This window comes from Melospiza georgiana, chromosome 4, assembly GCF_028018845.1.
Source record: "Melospiza georgiana isolate bMelGeo1 chromosome 4, bMelGeo1.pri, whole genome shotgun sequence".
Taxonomy (NCBI): domain Eukaryota; kingdom Metazoa; phylum Chordata; class Aves; order Passeriformes; family Passerellidae; genus Melospiza; species Melospiza georgiana.
In genome coordinates, this window is record NC_080433.1 from 4,432,868 (window position 1) to 4,450,039 (window position 17,172).

At 44.1% G+C, this 17,172-nt stretch overlaps 1 protein-coding gene across 5 annotated transcripts in view; it reads right to left on the bottom strand.

Annotated features, from left to right (window-relative positions):
- Positions 1 to 17,172, bottom strand: part of SFMBT2 (Scm like with four mbt domains 2) — a 118,043-nt gene that overhangs the window by 32,807 nt on the left and 68,064 nt on the right. For all 5 annotated transcript variants that reach the window (XM_058022112.1, XM_058022109.1, XM_058022111.1 and 2 more), the window contains 4 exons: positions 12,717 to 12,818; positions 11,874 to 12,021; positions 5,212 to 5,294; positions 2,052 to 2,178 (listed from right to left, as the gene is read on the bottom strand). In XM_058022112.1, the coding sequence (XP_057878095.1) occupies positions 2,052 to 2,178; positions 5,212 to 5,294; positions 11,874 to 12,021; positions 12,717 to 12,818 (460 nt within the window). The remainder of the gene's footprint in view (positions 1 to 2,051; positions 2,179 to 5,211; positions 5,295 to 11,873; positions 12,022 to 12,716; positions 12,819 to 17,172) is intronic.

Sequence of the window (17,172 nt, forward strand, 5' to 3'; positions counted from 1 at the left end):
GCAGCCACCCTGAGGAGCAAGAAAGCAGCACAATGCCTGTTCTCCAGCAACACTTTTGTTCCTCTTGCAAGACATATTCACAGCTCCTCTGTCCTCCTTGGCACTGCTTCTGCCCTCTGGCAATTGATAACCCTGCTTTCCACTTCCAACATCTCACAGCTTCCTCTGGCCTCACTCACAGGAGTGGAAAACAGCTTTTCTGAGACTCATTAGTTTCATCTGTTGCGTTTTATGCCGTTCTCTTCTCAGAGCAAGAAATGTCCATGGGAATTGGGAGGTTAAAGGGAAAACAAGGAAACTGGAAACAGGGTGAGGAAAATGTCTACCATGAATTTTACAGGATGGGTAGAACAGAGCAGCAACTCCAGAAAACTGTAAAAGAGGAAATTACAGGAAACCTCCCTGGAGAAGTGATTAACCAAAAGGGTTTTCCTCAAATTCCTGGGCTGTGCAGGGAGCGTGCATTATTACTTGTATAAATTCACAGCAGAAAGCTTCAAGCTCTAAAATCTAAAATGAACCAGTAAAAATTAACAATGCAGATGATGAGTAATAAAGTAGCAGAGAGCACAGAGCATCCCATCAGTCCTGAGCTGCTCCTCCACCACGGGGGAACCGCACTGCTGCTCATTAAACGCTCGCCTTCGAGTTTAGGGTTTTGCTACTGTACAAAGTGTGATTTATCACACAGTGCTCCCCCATGTCTAACTCAGCCCTGCTTAACTCCTGTGCTCCTGGTTTATGGCTGCAGCCTGGGCTGTCCAACTGGGAAATGGGGAGGGCAACAATGAAAGCTGCAGAGGTGCCTGTGATAAATGGTGAGACCTGAGGTCTTCAGTGATGGGATCCTGTGGAAGCTGGGCAGCCTTGCTGCTTCCAGAATATAAAGAATCAGTCAGAAACAACACTATATTAATGGAGTCAAAAAAACCCATGCCTCACTTCAAGCCACATTTATTTTACAACTCTGCAAGCAGTTGGCTGTGGGGTTTTTTTAATGCCTGCTTTTTGCATAACACTGTGCATACTGTAGTGATGTATTCCTAGAGCAGCAAAGATTTCTTTCTGTTTTCTGCAGTCTTTTGCATCTTTTCTGTTTACAACAGATCATTCAATTCCTGGTACTGAGATATAAACCAAGCTTAAAGCATCTATATATCAGAACTCAAAAGAAAGTAGATGTACACAGGGCTTTTTTATGGTAAGTTGTAAAAAAACATCCTTTAAGAAATTAAAAGAGTAAAAGGCAGGAAGAAAGAGATGAGGGAAGGAAGCAACATGGGAGTGTGTTGCCCTCTTCCTGCATCTATCTACATCTTTGGCACATACAAGTGAAGACACCTGGTCATTTAAGAAAAGAAGCTGCCAAAATGGGACAAAGTCCTTCATCAGATAGGTGTAAATTCAACAGCAGCCTTAGTAGGAATGAAATTTAAAACAATTGTTGATTCCAGCAATTAAAAAAAAATATTTGCCCTGTGTCCAGACCAGGCTCCAGATAAGCTTTTGCTACCTTGAGCTAGAAGGCAAACAATCACCTCTGAGTTAAAAATCAAAACCTGCCATTGCACACAGCTCTACCAAAGGCAAACACTTGGGAGGAACTATAATCCTTTGGGTTACCTGGCAATGTTTTTACCAACTTTAAGGGCTTTGATTAGAGACCTCTCCTCCTGTACAAACTGTCAGGTTGGGAAATGCTATAGAAGTCTCTGCTGCACAAGTGAGGAAAATTTCTATTCCTAGGATGAAGGTGTATGATGATGGCAGGGAGGAGGGTGTTATCATGCTGATAAAGACCATGTGGATGGAAGGGTGGAGGAACTTGCAGCTCCCCCAGAGAAAGAGCAGGTAAATGTAATTCCTCATAAAACATAAGAGGTCAATGTGTATAAAATTGAAAAGTTGGAGAGAGCAATTTTGTGCAAAGGATGAAGGACAAAATTGAATGAGTGAGTGAGTGAGTGAGTGAGTGAGTGAGTGAGTGAGTGAGTGAGTGAGTGAGTAAGTGAGTGAGGCAGACAAACACCAGCAGCCTTTAGGGCATGTACCTTCCAGGTGCAGCCACATCAGCCGTCCTTTCACTGAGGTGATGGAAGCCACACAAATCTCTGCAGGGTTCCTGGGGTTCACTGCCTCCAGCTTCATGTTCTTGGTGAAGCCACGGCTGAAGGATGTCTGAAAGAGGCAAGAGACAATGCTGAAACATGGCACTGCAGCACTGCACAACTTCACCCAGACTGTCTGCTGGGAAGCATAAATTTAGCATGGTTTGCTTTCTGCTGGAAGGGCAGGATACCCTGCAGAATGCAAAGGCATCCAGAGCCAAATCAGAGCCGTGCTGGTGCAGCCCAGGGTGAGGCAGCTGTGCCCCTGCAGCACATGGGGGTGGAGACTGCTGCCCCTGAGTATCCCTGTCACAGGAGATGGATACCCAGAAGAGGCTGGGACCCTGGAGAGAGGAGCCCATGCAGGAGCAGGTTTGCACCAACTGGAAAACTCAGTGATGAAATGCATGTCATGTTCTATTCCTGACTCGTAGGGGACTGGGAGGAGGTTGCTCCACATCAGCTCCAAGGATGCCTGAATGTTTGCCAATTATGCATTTTCTGTTAATGTGATACTACCCAGAGGGTTCTCAGAACTCCTGTGCTTAAGCATCTCTCACCTTGCTAGGAGAAACCTTATAAAGCAAAAAACCATCTTGCTTGAGATCAGAGAAACCTCTTCAAGCATTCAGTCACCCAAGCTGACTGAAGCTGAAGATAACTGAGTAACTTTTCCAAGTGTATTTTGCTTCATGGATGGACCTCTGAGCAACCAATCTAGTGGGTGGCAGCAGTGCCCATGGGATGGGGGGACTGGAACTAGACAGTCTTTAATGACCCTTCCAACCCAAACCATCCTGTGATTCTATTTTAAGCTCAGTGAACAAGGCTTTCAGGTACATTGGCTGGAGTGAAGATGGATCCAGTTGTGCCCATTGCCACTGTTCCTTCCAGTGTCCCCTCCTGTCACTTATTCTCAGTCCCTTCCCAGTATCTCCCCCTCACTGTCCCTGCAAACACACTAATGCAACACCTGTGTCCATACCAGGGCTTCCTCTCCTTGGATTTCCCTCCCCTCTGTTCCACCTGCTCTGCATCTCTCTGCACACAGTAGCACAGAAAGGGTTCCCTCTCTGAGATAAGAGTTTTTACTAATAATAATTGGGATGGGTAATAATTGCCACTAACTCAAAATGACACCAAACCCTCACCCTGGAAGCCAGGCTCAAATTCAACCCTTCTCCTATTGATACAACACCAAGGACCATGGGCACTTCACCTTGAACAACCACTGAGAGCTCTCTGAGAGACTAAAAACTCATGGCTTTGGTCTCTTTTCCATCCTAGAACAGGCTGCTACTCTCAAGCACACCTTGGACTGCCTTGCTCAGCACCCAGATCAGCTTCACCCTGCAAAAGCTGCTAATGGCCAGGACTGCAGGAATGCAGGCTGAGTTTGTTTAAATGCCTTTTATGTTGCCTAACAAGGAAATGCCATTTATCATCACCCTGGCTCCTTTCATTGCAGTTCAGTGCTGGAGGCTCATTTATACAAAATCAATGGCAAAACAGTTAGGTGGAGTTTATTTTACTAAGCATTTGGGCACGTCAATCCTTTCCATAACTGCCTCTCCCTGTTAAAAATCCCTCCTGGGGAAACAGCTTCAGCACCTCCACTGCCAGCACCAGGTCTGGCTGCACGAGGTGGGAGATGCAAAAAAACCTTCCATCAAAGAGCCCCTCACAGCCACAATTCAAGGGGATCAGCCAGCCAGGAGGCTGCACAAGTGACAGCAGAGCAGTTCCCTCTGAAAAGAACTGTGTTATTGAGAGTGGAAGAATAAGAGACACATGTTCATCTTAAAAAAAAAAAAAAAAAAAAAGGACCAAAAAATGCCCAGACCTTACTTAATCTTAGAGGATACTATGCAGAGACTTTTCTCTGCTGAGAGAAGAGATTCACTACTTGGCAAAATGAAAAGAGATATAAAGAAAAGGTGGCGATGCTTGCAGAAGAGAAATGCAAAACCAGCCCCACTGTATTTGTGTGATGCAGCTTCCCTCAGGACTGCTGGAAATCTTTGCTTTAAGTCCCTTCAGGAAAAGGGCCTTTATGGGGCAAAGAAATCCTTACTCTGGGTTTGACTCCCAAGTCAGACTCTGTTCATGGTACTGTGAGTTCATCAATAAAAAATTGACTAACTCACCCTCAAAGCTTCCAAGACAGGCTCCCCCTAGGCCACCACAGATGAGGAAGGCCATGGAAAACCAGAGCTGCTGCCTGTCTCCATTCTGCTATCCATAAACACCACATCCCTCAGTCCTGTGACTTCTGAGCCCAGTGAAAAGCTGTAACAATCCTACAGAAACCTGTCTGTCCATCATTCACCACATCACTTCATTTTGCAAAGCTTTCTGTGCTCATTTTAGGTGCACCACTAACATTTAGGTACCACCATCAGGAGTATTTTCAGTTATGGATGGGATCTCAACCTCCATCAGCTGATGGGCACTGAAGGAGAGCACCAGGTTGCTGGGAAAGGCAGAAGGCTGCATCTGCCTTTCCCCAAGCAATGAATCAGGCTGATGTCAGATCAAGCCACACAGGACTGTCACTGCCATAAAACAGCCTGCAAAAGATTATTTCAAAAGCTGTGAATCTTAATGGCATCTATCACTCTCACATCACTGCTGCTACATCAAGGAAGGACATGAACTGTCCCAAGGACCAGAGCATTCATGAGGGTTAATCATCTTCTCCTACATTTTCAACATTTAGCATTTTAATACATGTGGTTCGGTTTCTCTGTATCCCTGGGATACAGAGAGAACACCTAAAATGTAAAAAGGGACAAATGATACTCTGCAATTTCTTTACCTGAATTATTTTTAGTAGCACTTGAATTAATAGCAATAACCAGATGAGATCCTTATAGTGCTGCACAAAACCAGAGAGGGGATGAAGAGCAGGATAATTACAGCTAAAGACAAGACTAAAATAAGTTTTTTCTCTTCAGGGTTGAAGACCTGGAAGATTTCCCCAGTTTCCTTCCTAAGGCATCCTCATGGTGCTCTGGAAGAACCCCTCAAAGCCTTGCAGCATTTTTTCTGGGCAAGCTGTTTTGTTTCACATGGCTGGACAGGAGCAAAAGGAAGAACTTACATTTCTAAAGCACAGGTGAGGTGCTGCCTCAGCTCCACACTGCTTCTGGTAGTCTGCCCAGTCGAAGTCCTGGCCAGAGTAACCTGCAGGAGGACAAAACAAAAAGAGCCATCAGCCACCACTCCACACCACAGAGAGAGGACAAAACAGACCCCAAGCAGATGAATATTTGTGTTTCAGCATCTCATCCTGCCTCAGTGACCCCTGCAGTGTCAGCAGGGCCCCTGGTCACACACCATGAGAGCCAATGGCTCCTCCAGCCTCCACTCACACATCTGCATTTCACTGCCAACTCTCCACCAAAAAGTAGTAAGACAATAATTTCCCTTATCTTCCCTTTTCTGTGAGCATCTCCCAACTTTTAACAAACCCGTAACTAATGACAAGTGCCACTTTCACAAGGGCCAAATTTCCACATGGGGCTAGTTATGGACTTCTTTCTCTTGCTTTTAGCTGTCTAAAAGGTGGATGGGGTTATGGAGCTGGACATGGGATATTTGCTGCTCCCTCAGGAGTGGACAGGGAGGGGATCAGCACAATCAGGAGCTGATCCATCCTCCCTTTCAAAGCAGGAGATAAATTCCCCTCTCTTCACTCATGCACCCTTCCTGAGTAGCTCCCCAGCAGCTCAGGGTGTGTGAGCTGAATCCCATCACAGTAAAAATGGTACAGAAATCTGGAGCAGAGCAGGAAAATGAATGCAGATCTGCCTCAAACAGCCTCAGCAAGCAGATCATCCCTTCAGCCTCTGCTTCCAGGTAAAGTTAAGAGATTCCTTTATATGAACATCTCTCAAGGAGTCCCATCATACAAAGACAATTCAGACCTCTGCTCATCCACTATTCCTACTTGGCAATTTAGGCAATAAATTCTTGGGACAGAAACATTTGGGGGATTTTTCATTTGCTTTTGGGAGCTTTTTTTTTTTTGGCCTTCCTCTTAAGTTTCTATTTTTGCAGTGCTTGAAACCAGTGAGTGCTAATCTTGTCCAGGGGCTTGAGGATACTCTAATGACATTACTGCAGAACTACTCTGACTGGGAAGTTTCAGGAGTCACCCAAAGGCCAAATTCTCCCCTCAATCTCCTTAGAAATCTCAGCTTGGCCTCATTTCACAGAACATCCCTAAATGCCTTTTGCATTGATAGTCAAAAAGGGACACTCAAGATCAAATGTGAATGAGTCTTTTATGACAATGAAAATTGTGGCTTTTTTTTTTATAGGCAAGGACTGGAATACTGAGTATAATCCCCTACCAGTCTGCCAGATCCCAAAAAAAGGAGACAAAATTTTTGCCAACAACATGCATCCTGCTAAGATCCAAGTATCTTGGATAAGATGATTTCTATTCCTAGTAATTGCATTCATGATAAGCAAATTGCTGAGATAAAGCCTTGAGCTATGATGCCTGTCTCTGTGGGGCATTAAAGTGCATAATAATTAAAAAACTAAACATGCACAGGGAAGGAAAAAAGGGTAGTTACTTATAAAAAATGTTCCTTTTTTCATACAAAAAATATCCTTGCACTGTTTTTCAACAACTTCTGCAACAGTATTTTCTTCACACTTTGTGGTGCTTGTGAGGGTTTCTAGGACGAGGTGAGAGATGAGAATCTGGTTTCTTGTTTCCAGAAAGCTGATTTATTATTATATTATATTAAAAAATGCTATACTAAAACTACACTAAAGAAAGAAAAAAGATAAAACAGAAGGCTTAACAAGAATAAATAATAAAACCCTGTAATTCCTCAAAACCTTGACACAACTAGACCATGATTGGTCATTAAATTAAAACAATTCACACAGAACCAATCAAACATTCACCTGCTGGTAAACAATGTCCAAGCCACATTCCAAAGCAACAAATACAAAAGCAACAATCAGATAATTATTGGTTGTATTCCTCTCTGAGGCTTCTCAGCTTCCCAGGAAAAAATCCTGGGCAACGAAAAATTTTCAAAAAATATCATAGTAACAACACTTAATCTCTTTTTTTCATCTCCAATTTAAACCCCTCACGGTTGGGGTTTGAATCTTGATTTTAAGCTACGCAGATGTTAACAGAGTGGATGGAAAAGGCCCACTAGAGGTGTTTTGGTGAGGTACAAAAACCAGACTGTGCTGTCACCACACAACTGCCCCGCTGTGCCCTGCACCACTGGAACCACTGGAAGCCTTTTCCTTCAGGCTTCAGCAGGAATGGAACCCAGGAGGGCAGCTGGGGAGGTAAAAATAACTCCCCGAAGCAACACAGGGAGGGTTCCAAGGGGAAAAACACCCAGGAATTGATTTCACATGAGCCATCTCCATTCCAGAGTGTTTGTAAGCCTTTCTTTTCTGGTTTACAAGATTCCGTTTCCCTTCCCGAAAGGAAATTTCCTTTCCTTCCCAAGGAAATCTTGCGATTTCAATGGGGACCAATAGAGGAATCTTTGGTGCATGTCCCTGCCCTTGATGGCATGCCATGCCTTTTGATGGCTTTGACTTCGGGAAAGATTTTTTTCTTTTTTTTTTTTTTTTTTTAAAGTATCCATGCCATGTCCCTCATATCTTCCCCTTCATGTTGTGTCTTCCTCTGATTTTTTCCCCTGCTTCTGCAACATCTGTGAGCTTTGTTTTGGCCTGGTTTGGTCCTTTGCACTGCGCCTGATATAATCCCAGTCCATTTTCGTGTAGTCACTAAGTTTCCCAAATTTCTTTTTTTTCCTCCTCCAATTGCAATTTCCTTTGATGGTATCTCCATTCCAGAGTGTTTCTAAGTCCATCTTTTCTGTTTTGGACTTCAGCGGGGATCAATTTTGGCAAGCTTTGCTGCATGTGCCTGCACTTGATGGCATATGGCCTGCCTTTTGATAGCTTTGACTTTGGGGAAGATTTTTTTCTTTTTTTCTTTTTTTTTTTTTTAAGTATCCATGCTATGTCCCTCATATCTTCCCCTCCAAGTTGTGCCTTCCTCCTTGACTTTTTCCCCTGCTTTTGCAACATCTGTGAGCTTAGTTTTGGCATGTTTTGGTCCTTTGCACTGCAGCTCATTTCCTCACATACCATTTTTTGAAGACGCTAATCTCCCAATTTTTGGGGGGTTTTTGGGTTTTTTTCATTTGCATTTCATTTGGACTTCAAATGAGCCCTGACTTGTCTGCGGCCTTTGCATGGTGAGGCCGCACCTTGATGGCTGTCGCCAGTTCTGGGCCTTCTCATGGCCACAGAGCAGGAATGGAACCTGGGAGGGCAGCTGGGGAGGTAACAATAACTTTACAGCAGCACTACAGGAAAGATTCCAAGAGGGGAACACCCAGGAATTAATTTCAAATGAGCCCTGACTTGTCTGTGGCCTTTGCATGGCAAGGCTGCACCTCCAGGGCTGTGGCCGGTTCTGGGCCTTCATGGCCACAGAGCCCTGGAGGGGCTGGAGCTGTCCAGGGAAAGGATGGAGCTGGGAAGGGTCTGGAGAACCTGAGGGAGCTGGGAAGGGGCTCAGCCTGGGGAAAAGGAGGCTCAGAGGGAACTTCTGGCTCTGCACATGTCCCTAACAGGAGGGGACTATTGTATTGCAGGATTTGCCCCAATGAAGGAAGGAACGATGAATCTGACTCCATGTTCTCAGAAGGCTAATTTATTATTTTATGATACCATATTATATTAAAGAATACTAAACTATACTATACTAAAGAATACAGAAAGGATACTTACAGAAGGCTAAAAACATAATGAAAAACTCGTGACTCTTTCCAGAGTCCGGACACAGCTTGGCACTGATTGGCCAAAGAGTGAAAACAACCCACAGCAAACCAATAAAACAATCTCCAAACGCATTCCACATGTGAGCACAACACAGGAGAAGCAAATGAGATAAAAACTTGTTTTCCTTTTTCTCTGAAGCTCCTCAACTTCCCAGGAGAAAATCCTGGGTGAAGGGATTTTTCAGAGAATGTGAATGCCACAAGGAACAGCCAGGGGATTGGGCTCTGCTCCCAGGGAACAGGGATAGAAGGAGAGGGAACGACAGTAAGCTGCACTAGGGAAGGGTCAGGGTGGATATTAGGAAGAATTTCTTTGACTAAAAGGGTTGTCAGGCATTGGAATGGGGTGCCCAGGGAAGGGGTGGAGTGCCCACCCCTGGAAGGGATAAGAAACAACTGGACACTCAGTGCTGTGGTGTGGATGACAAGGTGGCCATCAAAATTTGGATTCAATGACCCAGCTTGCCTGGAGGTCTTTTCCAACCTCACTGATCCCTGATTCTGTGGTCCTGCCTCCCTCAGCACACAGAGAGGTACCAGGTACCCAGTGCCTCCATCAGCACATGGCACTCACACCCTGCAAGGCTCAGCCCAAGGGACAGCACTGAGAGTTGTGTTTGCACAACTCCTCAAACATGCAACACCTTCACCATGTTTGCCACCTCAGCTCTGGGCAGGGAAGAACCCAGCATCAGAAGCTAATTCAAAGCAAATATACAATACAACATACTGGAGGATTTGGAAGTGGCTTTTCCTTAGTAAGCTTTACAACAAGGAACATTATCAAAATGTTTTTTTTCCCCCACTTAATAATAGCTCATAAAACAATGATTGTTACTCTAAAGGGAAGTGGTCTATAAATCCTACTCTAATAAATATAAACAGAGCTTGTTCAATGTTTATACAGCAGCAGTTAATGGGTATTCATTTTTGGCACTGTACAGGAAAATACTGCTCTCTATTTCGAGTAGCAAATATTTGCACCTCCTGTTCATGAACCATTTACTCTTTGTTTGTCTTCAATAAAGCCCAGATAAGCAAAAAGGAAAGAGAATGGATATCAGACAAATAAAGGACTCCAAACTTCAATATCCCAACCTGGCATTTTGTTCTGACCAAAAAAAATCAGTTGATTTTGAGATCAGAAAACCTCCTTGTCAAGACTATATTAACCAGGGGTTTGGATGCTTTTCACTTTCCATCTGCTTTCTTTTTTGATGGTTTTTGGGGTTTTGTTCTGTTTAGTTTGTGCTTATTTTCAAATGACTCATTCTAATATCTGATTACCTTTTAGTAACTCAAAGAAAGTGTCTGCCCATAGAAAAGGTTTTAAGGTGCTAAAATTCAGTTTGGACATGCAGCCCTTATACACAGTATAAAAAAATACAAAAACACATAGAATGCATCTGTCTGCCACTGGCTTTTTGCCTTTTTAATAGCTTTCCCCCAGGATTTCTGATCTCAGAGCAGAAAGCCAATTTGATTTTCACCAGGGGAATAAGGAGAGACTTTCTGCACCTCCTCAGGTGCCCAAGTGGATCCCAGTAACTGGGAACCACACAAGATCACAGAACCACAGAATCACAGAATGGTTTGGGCTGGAAGGGGCCTGGAGGGTGACCCAGTTCCACCCCTCTGCCATGGGCAGGGACACCTCCCACCAGACCTCACCAAGCTGAAAAATATTCACATGACAGATGCTTCAGATATGCCTTCAAATGTTGGCATCTAAAATAGACTTCACACACACTTGACCCATAAACCAGCATCTCAGACAGGCTTTGTGTCAGCATGGATTGGAAATTTTTAAGCCTTATGGTCTCCTTCAGTTAATTATCCTGCCTGGGCAAGCTGCATGTAAATTTGGGTGGAAAATCCTCAAAATATTCCATTTACTTTGACTTCTAGCAACTTTTCTGGCCAGTATCAGTGAGTGCTTACACAGGCATTATCATTACACCTGGGTTTCAGCAGGACAGAGCTGAAGCCCCAGACAGCAGATTTATTTCAGCAGAAGCAGCAGAGCAATCATGGATACACCACATGCAGCTGCAGGCACAGGGCTCCGGGACTTTGGTGGGAATTTCAAATTACACTCTGGATATACATAAGAGGATTCTGAATCTGGTAGGGAATAACCCTTCCCTTCCCTGGCTTTGGCAGCATCATGCTTTTTCCAAAATGAAGGCAAAAGTTCATACACAAAACTTAGCTTGATTTTTTTTTTTTTGAGGCATTTCTTACTCCCAAGCAACATTGATTTCTGGCAACAGACCAACAACCCAACCAGCTTCAAAAACCTGAAATTCCAGCGAACCAACACATTTTGCAAGCAAAGAAATATTGCTAGGGCACCACAGGTGGTTGTCTGAAGTTGAGAGTAATTAACTGCAGTGCTACAAAGTTGAGGAACAGCAGGGCTGGAGGCTGTTTCTGCTGGCTGTGACCTGAACACTGCTTGCAGTGTGCCCTGGGATTTGCTGAGACAGCCAAGGAAATCCCTCCACACTCCCGGGCAGGCAGCTGTTTTTAGCTCAGACATTCAGATTTAGGGGCTCTGCTTGGCCTCAGTTGTACTGACATGGATGAAACAGGGTTTGCCTCTGCAGTGATTGGAGTTTTAATGCTGCTTTTGCTCTCTACACACACAAAGAACTGCTAGGATTCATCCCACAGGAATTCATGAGGATTTCACAAGCCTTAATCAGACTTCAAAGCACAGGGACATCAATCCACCAGCAAGAAACATTTGCTGAGATGTTCATGTTCAGAACAGCCCCAATCACTCCAGAGAACTACTCTGGCTTGAGATACTTCGGCTGATGCTCTGCAGCAACCACCAGCACAATTTTAAAGGCAATAATAACAAGCAAACGTGCTTCAGAGTAAACCCAAAAAATCACTGAGAAGGAATACAAACCCTTGGGAGGTGTGAGATTGACTCCATTTTTAAGGCACCACTGTATTGGCAAGATCCCCAAGGAATCTGCATGGCAAAGCATTGAGATTTTGCTGGGTTCAGGTCTCAAATCATCAATGGTCACTTGTAAATAATGATTGTTAAAAACCTAAGGGGTGAAAAAGAAGAGACCAAAATCAGGGGTTAGATTTGCTGCAACATTAAGTAACATGGAAAGCTGAAACAGCCAAAACCCGGGGATCAAACTACTGAAAATAATTTGCTTTCACCTAAACCTTTTCATCAAAGTGTTTCCACCCAAGAGACCAAAGCCTAAGTTTTAGAGATGGGTGAAATGAAGCAATGGAAAGTGCTGAGGTTCAGGGTCCCACAGCTGAGCAGACACTGGAGATGATCCTGAAGACCCCAGAGCTTTCCTCTCTCTTGTATTTGAGTGTGTGGATTAAATATCCAGCCACCACCTCCATGCAGCTGTTGTATTTCCAAAGGTTTCTCAGATGGGCAGGGAAAATACACATGGATGGAGGGGAGATAAAGACAAAAGAGGGATCCTTTTTTAGTTTTTTTTTTTGCATGCAAGTGGTAGATGAACATGCTCATCTCCATTGGTTTTAAGTTCATGGAATCAGATGCTAATGCTTGTGGGAAAGAAAGAATTAATTAGGAACATCCATGGATTTTAAACCTATTCCTTAATGTGTTCTCCAGCCGCTTAAGTACCACTCTTTTTTTTTTTTTTAAAGTACCTTCCTGATTTCCACTACATTTTTTTCCTAAATGCAGTGGAAATCAGGAAGGGTTTCCCAGACAGGTTCTTTCCATCCCTCCTTTCTGAGCACTCACCTTGGTCACTGATGCAGGACAGATATGAAATGGCTCCCTCATATTCACTGCCTCCAGCTTCATCCCCACAGTGAAGAAGTGGTTTCTCAAATCAGCATGGTCCTGTGGGAAGAGGAACGTGTGGTGACACCAAGAATCAGCCAATACATCTGAAAATCTGTTTGAAAGACATCCATGTGGGTTTTGTCAGCTGGTCCTGTGTTCCTTTCATGCCAACCCAACCACAGAAAGAGAGGGGACAACCTCAGTCCTAGAGGACACATCTACAGCACCATGCCCATCATACCTAAAGCACAGAGTTTATGCCCATCTCAGGCATCCCACCAGAATTTGGTCCACAAGAATGTGCACACCAAAGTGAGGACCTGGCTGAGAAACTGCTGCTTGAAAATCTCCTGTGGGCAGAGCCTCTCCACCTCTGCCACCAACATCACCCTCTGGGAGCAACTGAGAGTCCAGAGGTGCCAAGACTCAAACTGAAGCCCCCCACGGTAATGCACAAGATGGATGCAAACAGCACAGCATGGCCCTGATTTACCCTGATGGATGTCCAGCACCTGCAGGGCACCAAAACTGGGCTGGAAATATGGAAAGGTATTTTTTTCCAGCCAGGAGATTGGAAATGGATAAGAGGCTGGACAGTGAAATCAGACCCAAAATGTGGGCAACCAGACAAGATGATGGTAGGAAAACAGGCAGCTGTGTTCAAGCACATCCCCAACACAACACTTCCACCTGGGATAAAACCTGGCTGCACCACAGGCTACACACAGAGGGCTCCCCACAGCAGCTCTGGGGATGCAGAATGCAGTCCTGAAATTCAGAAGCAACCCAGATTCAACTCCCTGGTTTGCCACCAATTTAGTTTAACACCTAATTACTCCATCCCTTGTGATCCCTATCTAACAGCCACACAAGCTGCCACCCTAATTCCAGGGTAATGACTGCATTTTGTGTTCATTCAATAAAAATATCCCACAGTATTTCTAAACCACTGGTGCATTAGCCAATACAAGCATGAAGAGAGATGATGCTGTATTTAGCACACACTCACAGCCTACTCCAAAATACATGCATAAAGCTTGCTATCTAATAAGTGGTTAGCAACAACAATCCCATCTACATTCATTGCTACACGTGGTATTCTTGCTCTAAAATGATTTTCTATTGATCCAAAGTTGTGTTTCATTGTGCTTTCTTTTCCCAAGAACTGTCTGCACTTGTAAGGGCTTAACAACTTCTATTTTGGGATCTTACATTCCAACTGCTGCTAGAGATAAGAATTTTTACAAGCTCCAACCACAGCTAAATGAATGGTTGTTTTCATCCTACCAACCTGCAGTGTGACTGAGCCCTTTTTGGTGAGAAACAAAAAGCAGAAAAAACCAACAGAACAATAATGAATTTTGTCTCAAAGGAGAAGAAGTACTGATGAGGAATATTTAAGAATAATGGCCCAGAGCCCAAGGGACTAATGGTTGAAGATGGAGCAGACATCCAGGAGTTTGAGCATCCTTTTCATAAGGGCATGCAATGACAGGATGAGACAGAGTGGTTTTAAGCTGAAAAAAGGCAGATTTAAATCAGATATTAGGAACAAATTCTTTACTGTGAGGGAACTGAGTCACTGGGACAGGTTTCCCTGAGAAGTTGTGGATGTTCATCCCTGGAAATGTTCATGGCCAACAACCTGGGATAGTGGAAGGTGTCCCTGCCTGTGGCAGGGGAGTGGAAGGAGATGAGCTTTAAGGTACTATCAAAAACTGCCACCTTTAATACTGAAAAGGCTTCAGAGGGAAAAGATGATGCCTGCAAAACTCCAGTATCATCAGCACTGAACTTTAAACCCCTAAAGGAAAAACAGCATTGGGACTGGAGGGCTGCCTCCTCCTGCATGAGGATCCACACTCTGATTCTCTTAATCCTTGGGGTGAGGTTGTAAAGAAAAGGCAACTTTGCAAAATGTGCTCCTGGAATCAGCATCTCCCCACAAACCCTCCATGATTCAACTCACGCTCAGATCCAGCCTCAATGTGTAATAAGCCAAGATCCACCAAAGTACTTAATCATGTTTATCTTTAAACACACAAGTAGTTTAATCAACTTTTAAAGTGATTTGTTGATTGAGACCAAAATATACTGACACCAAACCACACTGCTTCTGCTTTTTATCTGAACCATTTTCTTTGGTGTTTCTCCTTCTATTTGTTTTGGCTTTTTTTTCAAAGGGGAAAAATAATCATATGGGGGGAAAAAAAACCCCACTAATAATATTTAAAAGTAATTTACTTCAAAAGCACTGTGTACCTTGGGATCAAATCTCCCTTGTCTTTCAGCACAGCAAGTAAATATTTTTCCCCATTAAATTAATAGCAAGAGTGAACTCACAAGGGGAGTTCACAGGATCTCAAGTACGTCTCCCTTTTGAGGGTCAAAATCCTCTTTGAAGCAGAAACATGCATTTCTTTGGAGAAATGCTGAGGATGTAAAACCCTTTCTGTGTTAAATGTCATTTTTGAAATGGAAAAGCTTTCATGGAGAAAAAGTCTTTGTACTGCACCTCTCTGGAAAATGGTCAGGGTCTGGATATTTGATCTGTCTCATATACTGGCTAAAGAGAATCATTAGAATTTACCAAAGCAGCCTTATATTTTTGCAGCCACAAAAGGAAAGAAAAAAGATTCCTGATGCCATTCTCCAGTTCCAGTGCTGGAGCTGCCTCAGCCAGCAGGGAATTACTTAGGATTTGGCATATGCTCCTCTTCAAAACTCCAATTAATTTACATAATTTCTAAGAATAGGTTCCAGAGAAGTGATGGCAAAGCTTTTAATTAGTATTAGACTCAAAGTGATACACTGGATAATGAACTGCTCTCTCTTCCCTTTATTCACGTTGACAGGAACGACGCCTGTTTAATAAAAGCAGCTACAAGGAAAGGACTGGAGGGGTGAGACTTTCTCCTGGTCCCCGCCAGGCTCTGCAGCCGAACAAAAGAAATGCCTGACATGATCATGGGTGGCAGAATTCGACCCTTTGCTGCTGTTTCACAGCATTCAATGCCACCAGCGAGGATGTCACCAGCCATTATTTTCTAGCAACTTCTCCGAGTGACTCAATTTCCTTTGAAATGGAGATCAACAGGCAGAATAGTTTTGACCAGCTGGAGCATTTTAAAGCCTCGTGCATGGTGGGCTTTTACTCCTGCTGGCTGTCACTGCTTCCCAGGAGCAGCCTGGCTGACCACACAGAAGTTTGCTCTGGATGTTAGGGAAAAATTTCTACATGGAATGGGCTGCCAAGCACTGGCACAGGCTGCCCAGGGAAGTGCTGGAGTCACCATCCCTGGAGGGATTTAAGAATTGTGGAGGGATTTAAAAGTTGTGCAGATGTGGCATTTGGGGACATGGTTTAGTGGTGGCCTTGGCAGTCCTGGGTTAATGGTTGGACTCGATCTTGGAGGTGTTTTCCAAACTAAATGAGACAGTGATTCTGTGATTCTATAATTTACACCAGAATGCCTGTCCTGGGGTTCACAAGCCCTGAGAGGGGAATGCAAACACCCTCTGGCTGCTGAGGAGCAGCCAAGTGACCTGGACTGACAGTCAACAAGGGTTCAGAAGAGTCCCTCAGAGCAAAGTGAAAAACCATGCCACAAAACATTCAACAAATTAACGTGGCACGGGCAGCACAGCTGCTCACTCCAAGGGTCACAGTCTCCAACATGATGGATTACAGCTCAGGGGTAATGAGTGGAGCACTGCAAAAGCCCTCAATGAACGTCTGTCACTCACAGTCCAAACCCACTGGCAACAGCCAGAGCTGTCACAGCTCTCACTATAATCCCAAAAAAAGCAATTAAACTCAGCCCCATGCTCACAGCCTTAGAGCAGGGGGTGCATTTGCAAATGCACAGGCTGTGACCCTCTGGGCCACCTGAAAGACAACCCTGCTTTGATACACATCTGCACCATGATTTCCATCTTTACATGGCTTGTGTTTCTGTAATTATCCTGCAAAAATTACTGATGGGCTTTGTAACAGCTCACTGCATCCAGCATCACACACAGGGCTGGGAACTGCACATCTGGAGGTCAACTAACAAGTTAGCCATAGTGCTGGGAGAAACAGGCTCCAAATTCCCAGGTTAGGGAGTTTATTCCCTTCTTTCTTTAGAGTCTGAGATAGCCACATAATTTTCTCCCTCACAGCTAACAAGCCACCAGCAGTGTGGATTTCAGAAATGCCAGGTGACATGGAAGCCTAAATGTCACTCCAAGAGAGATCCACAAACAGATTTAGAAAAGCATTGCAACTCTTCAGGATCTGAGTAAGCCATAGGGAAGTACCTGTGTGGGTGACATGCTTAAGTCCTGATAATTACGTCAGGAAGTTTTAGTTTTAGGTGATGAACTCAGAAATTTCAAAATCATCATCACTGCCACTTGCCCAACCTGG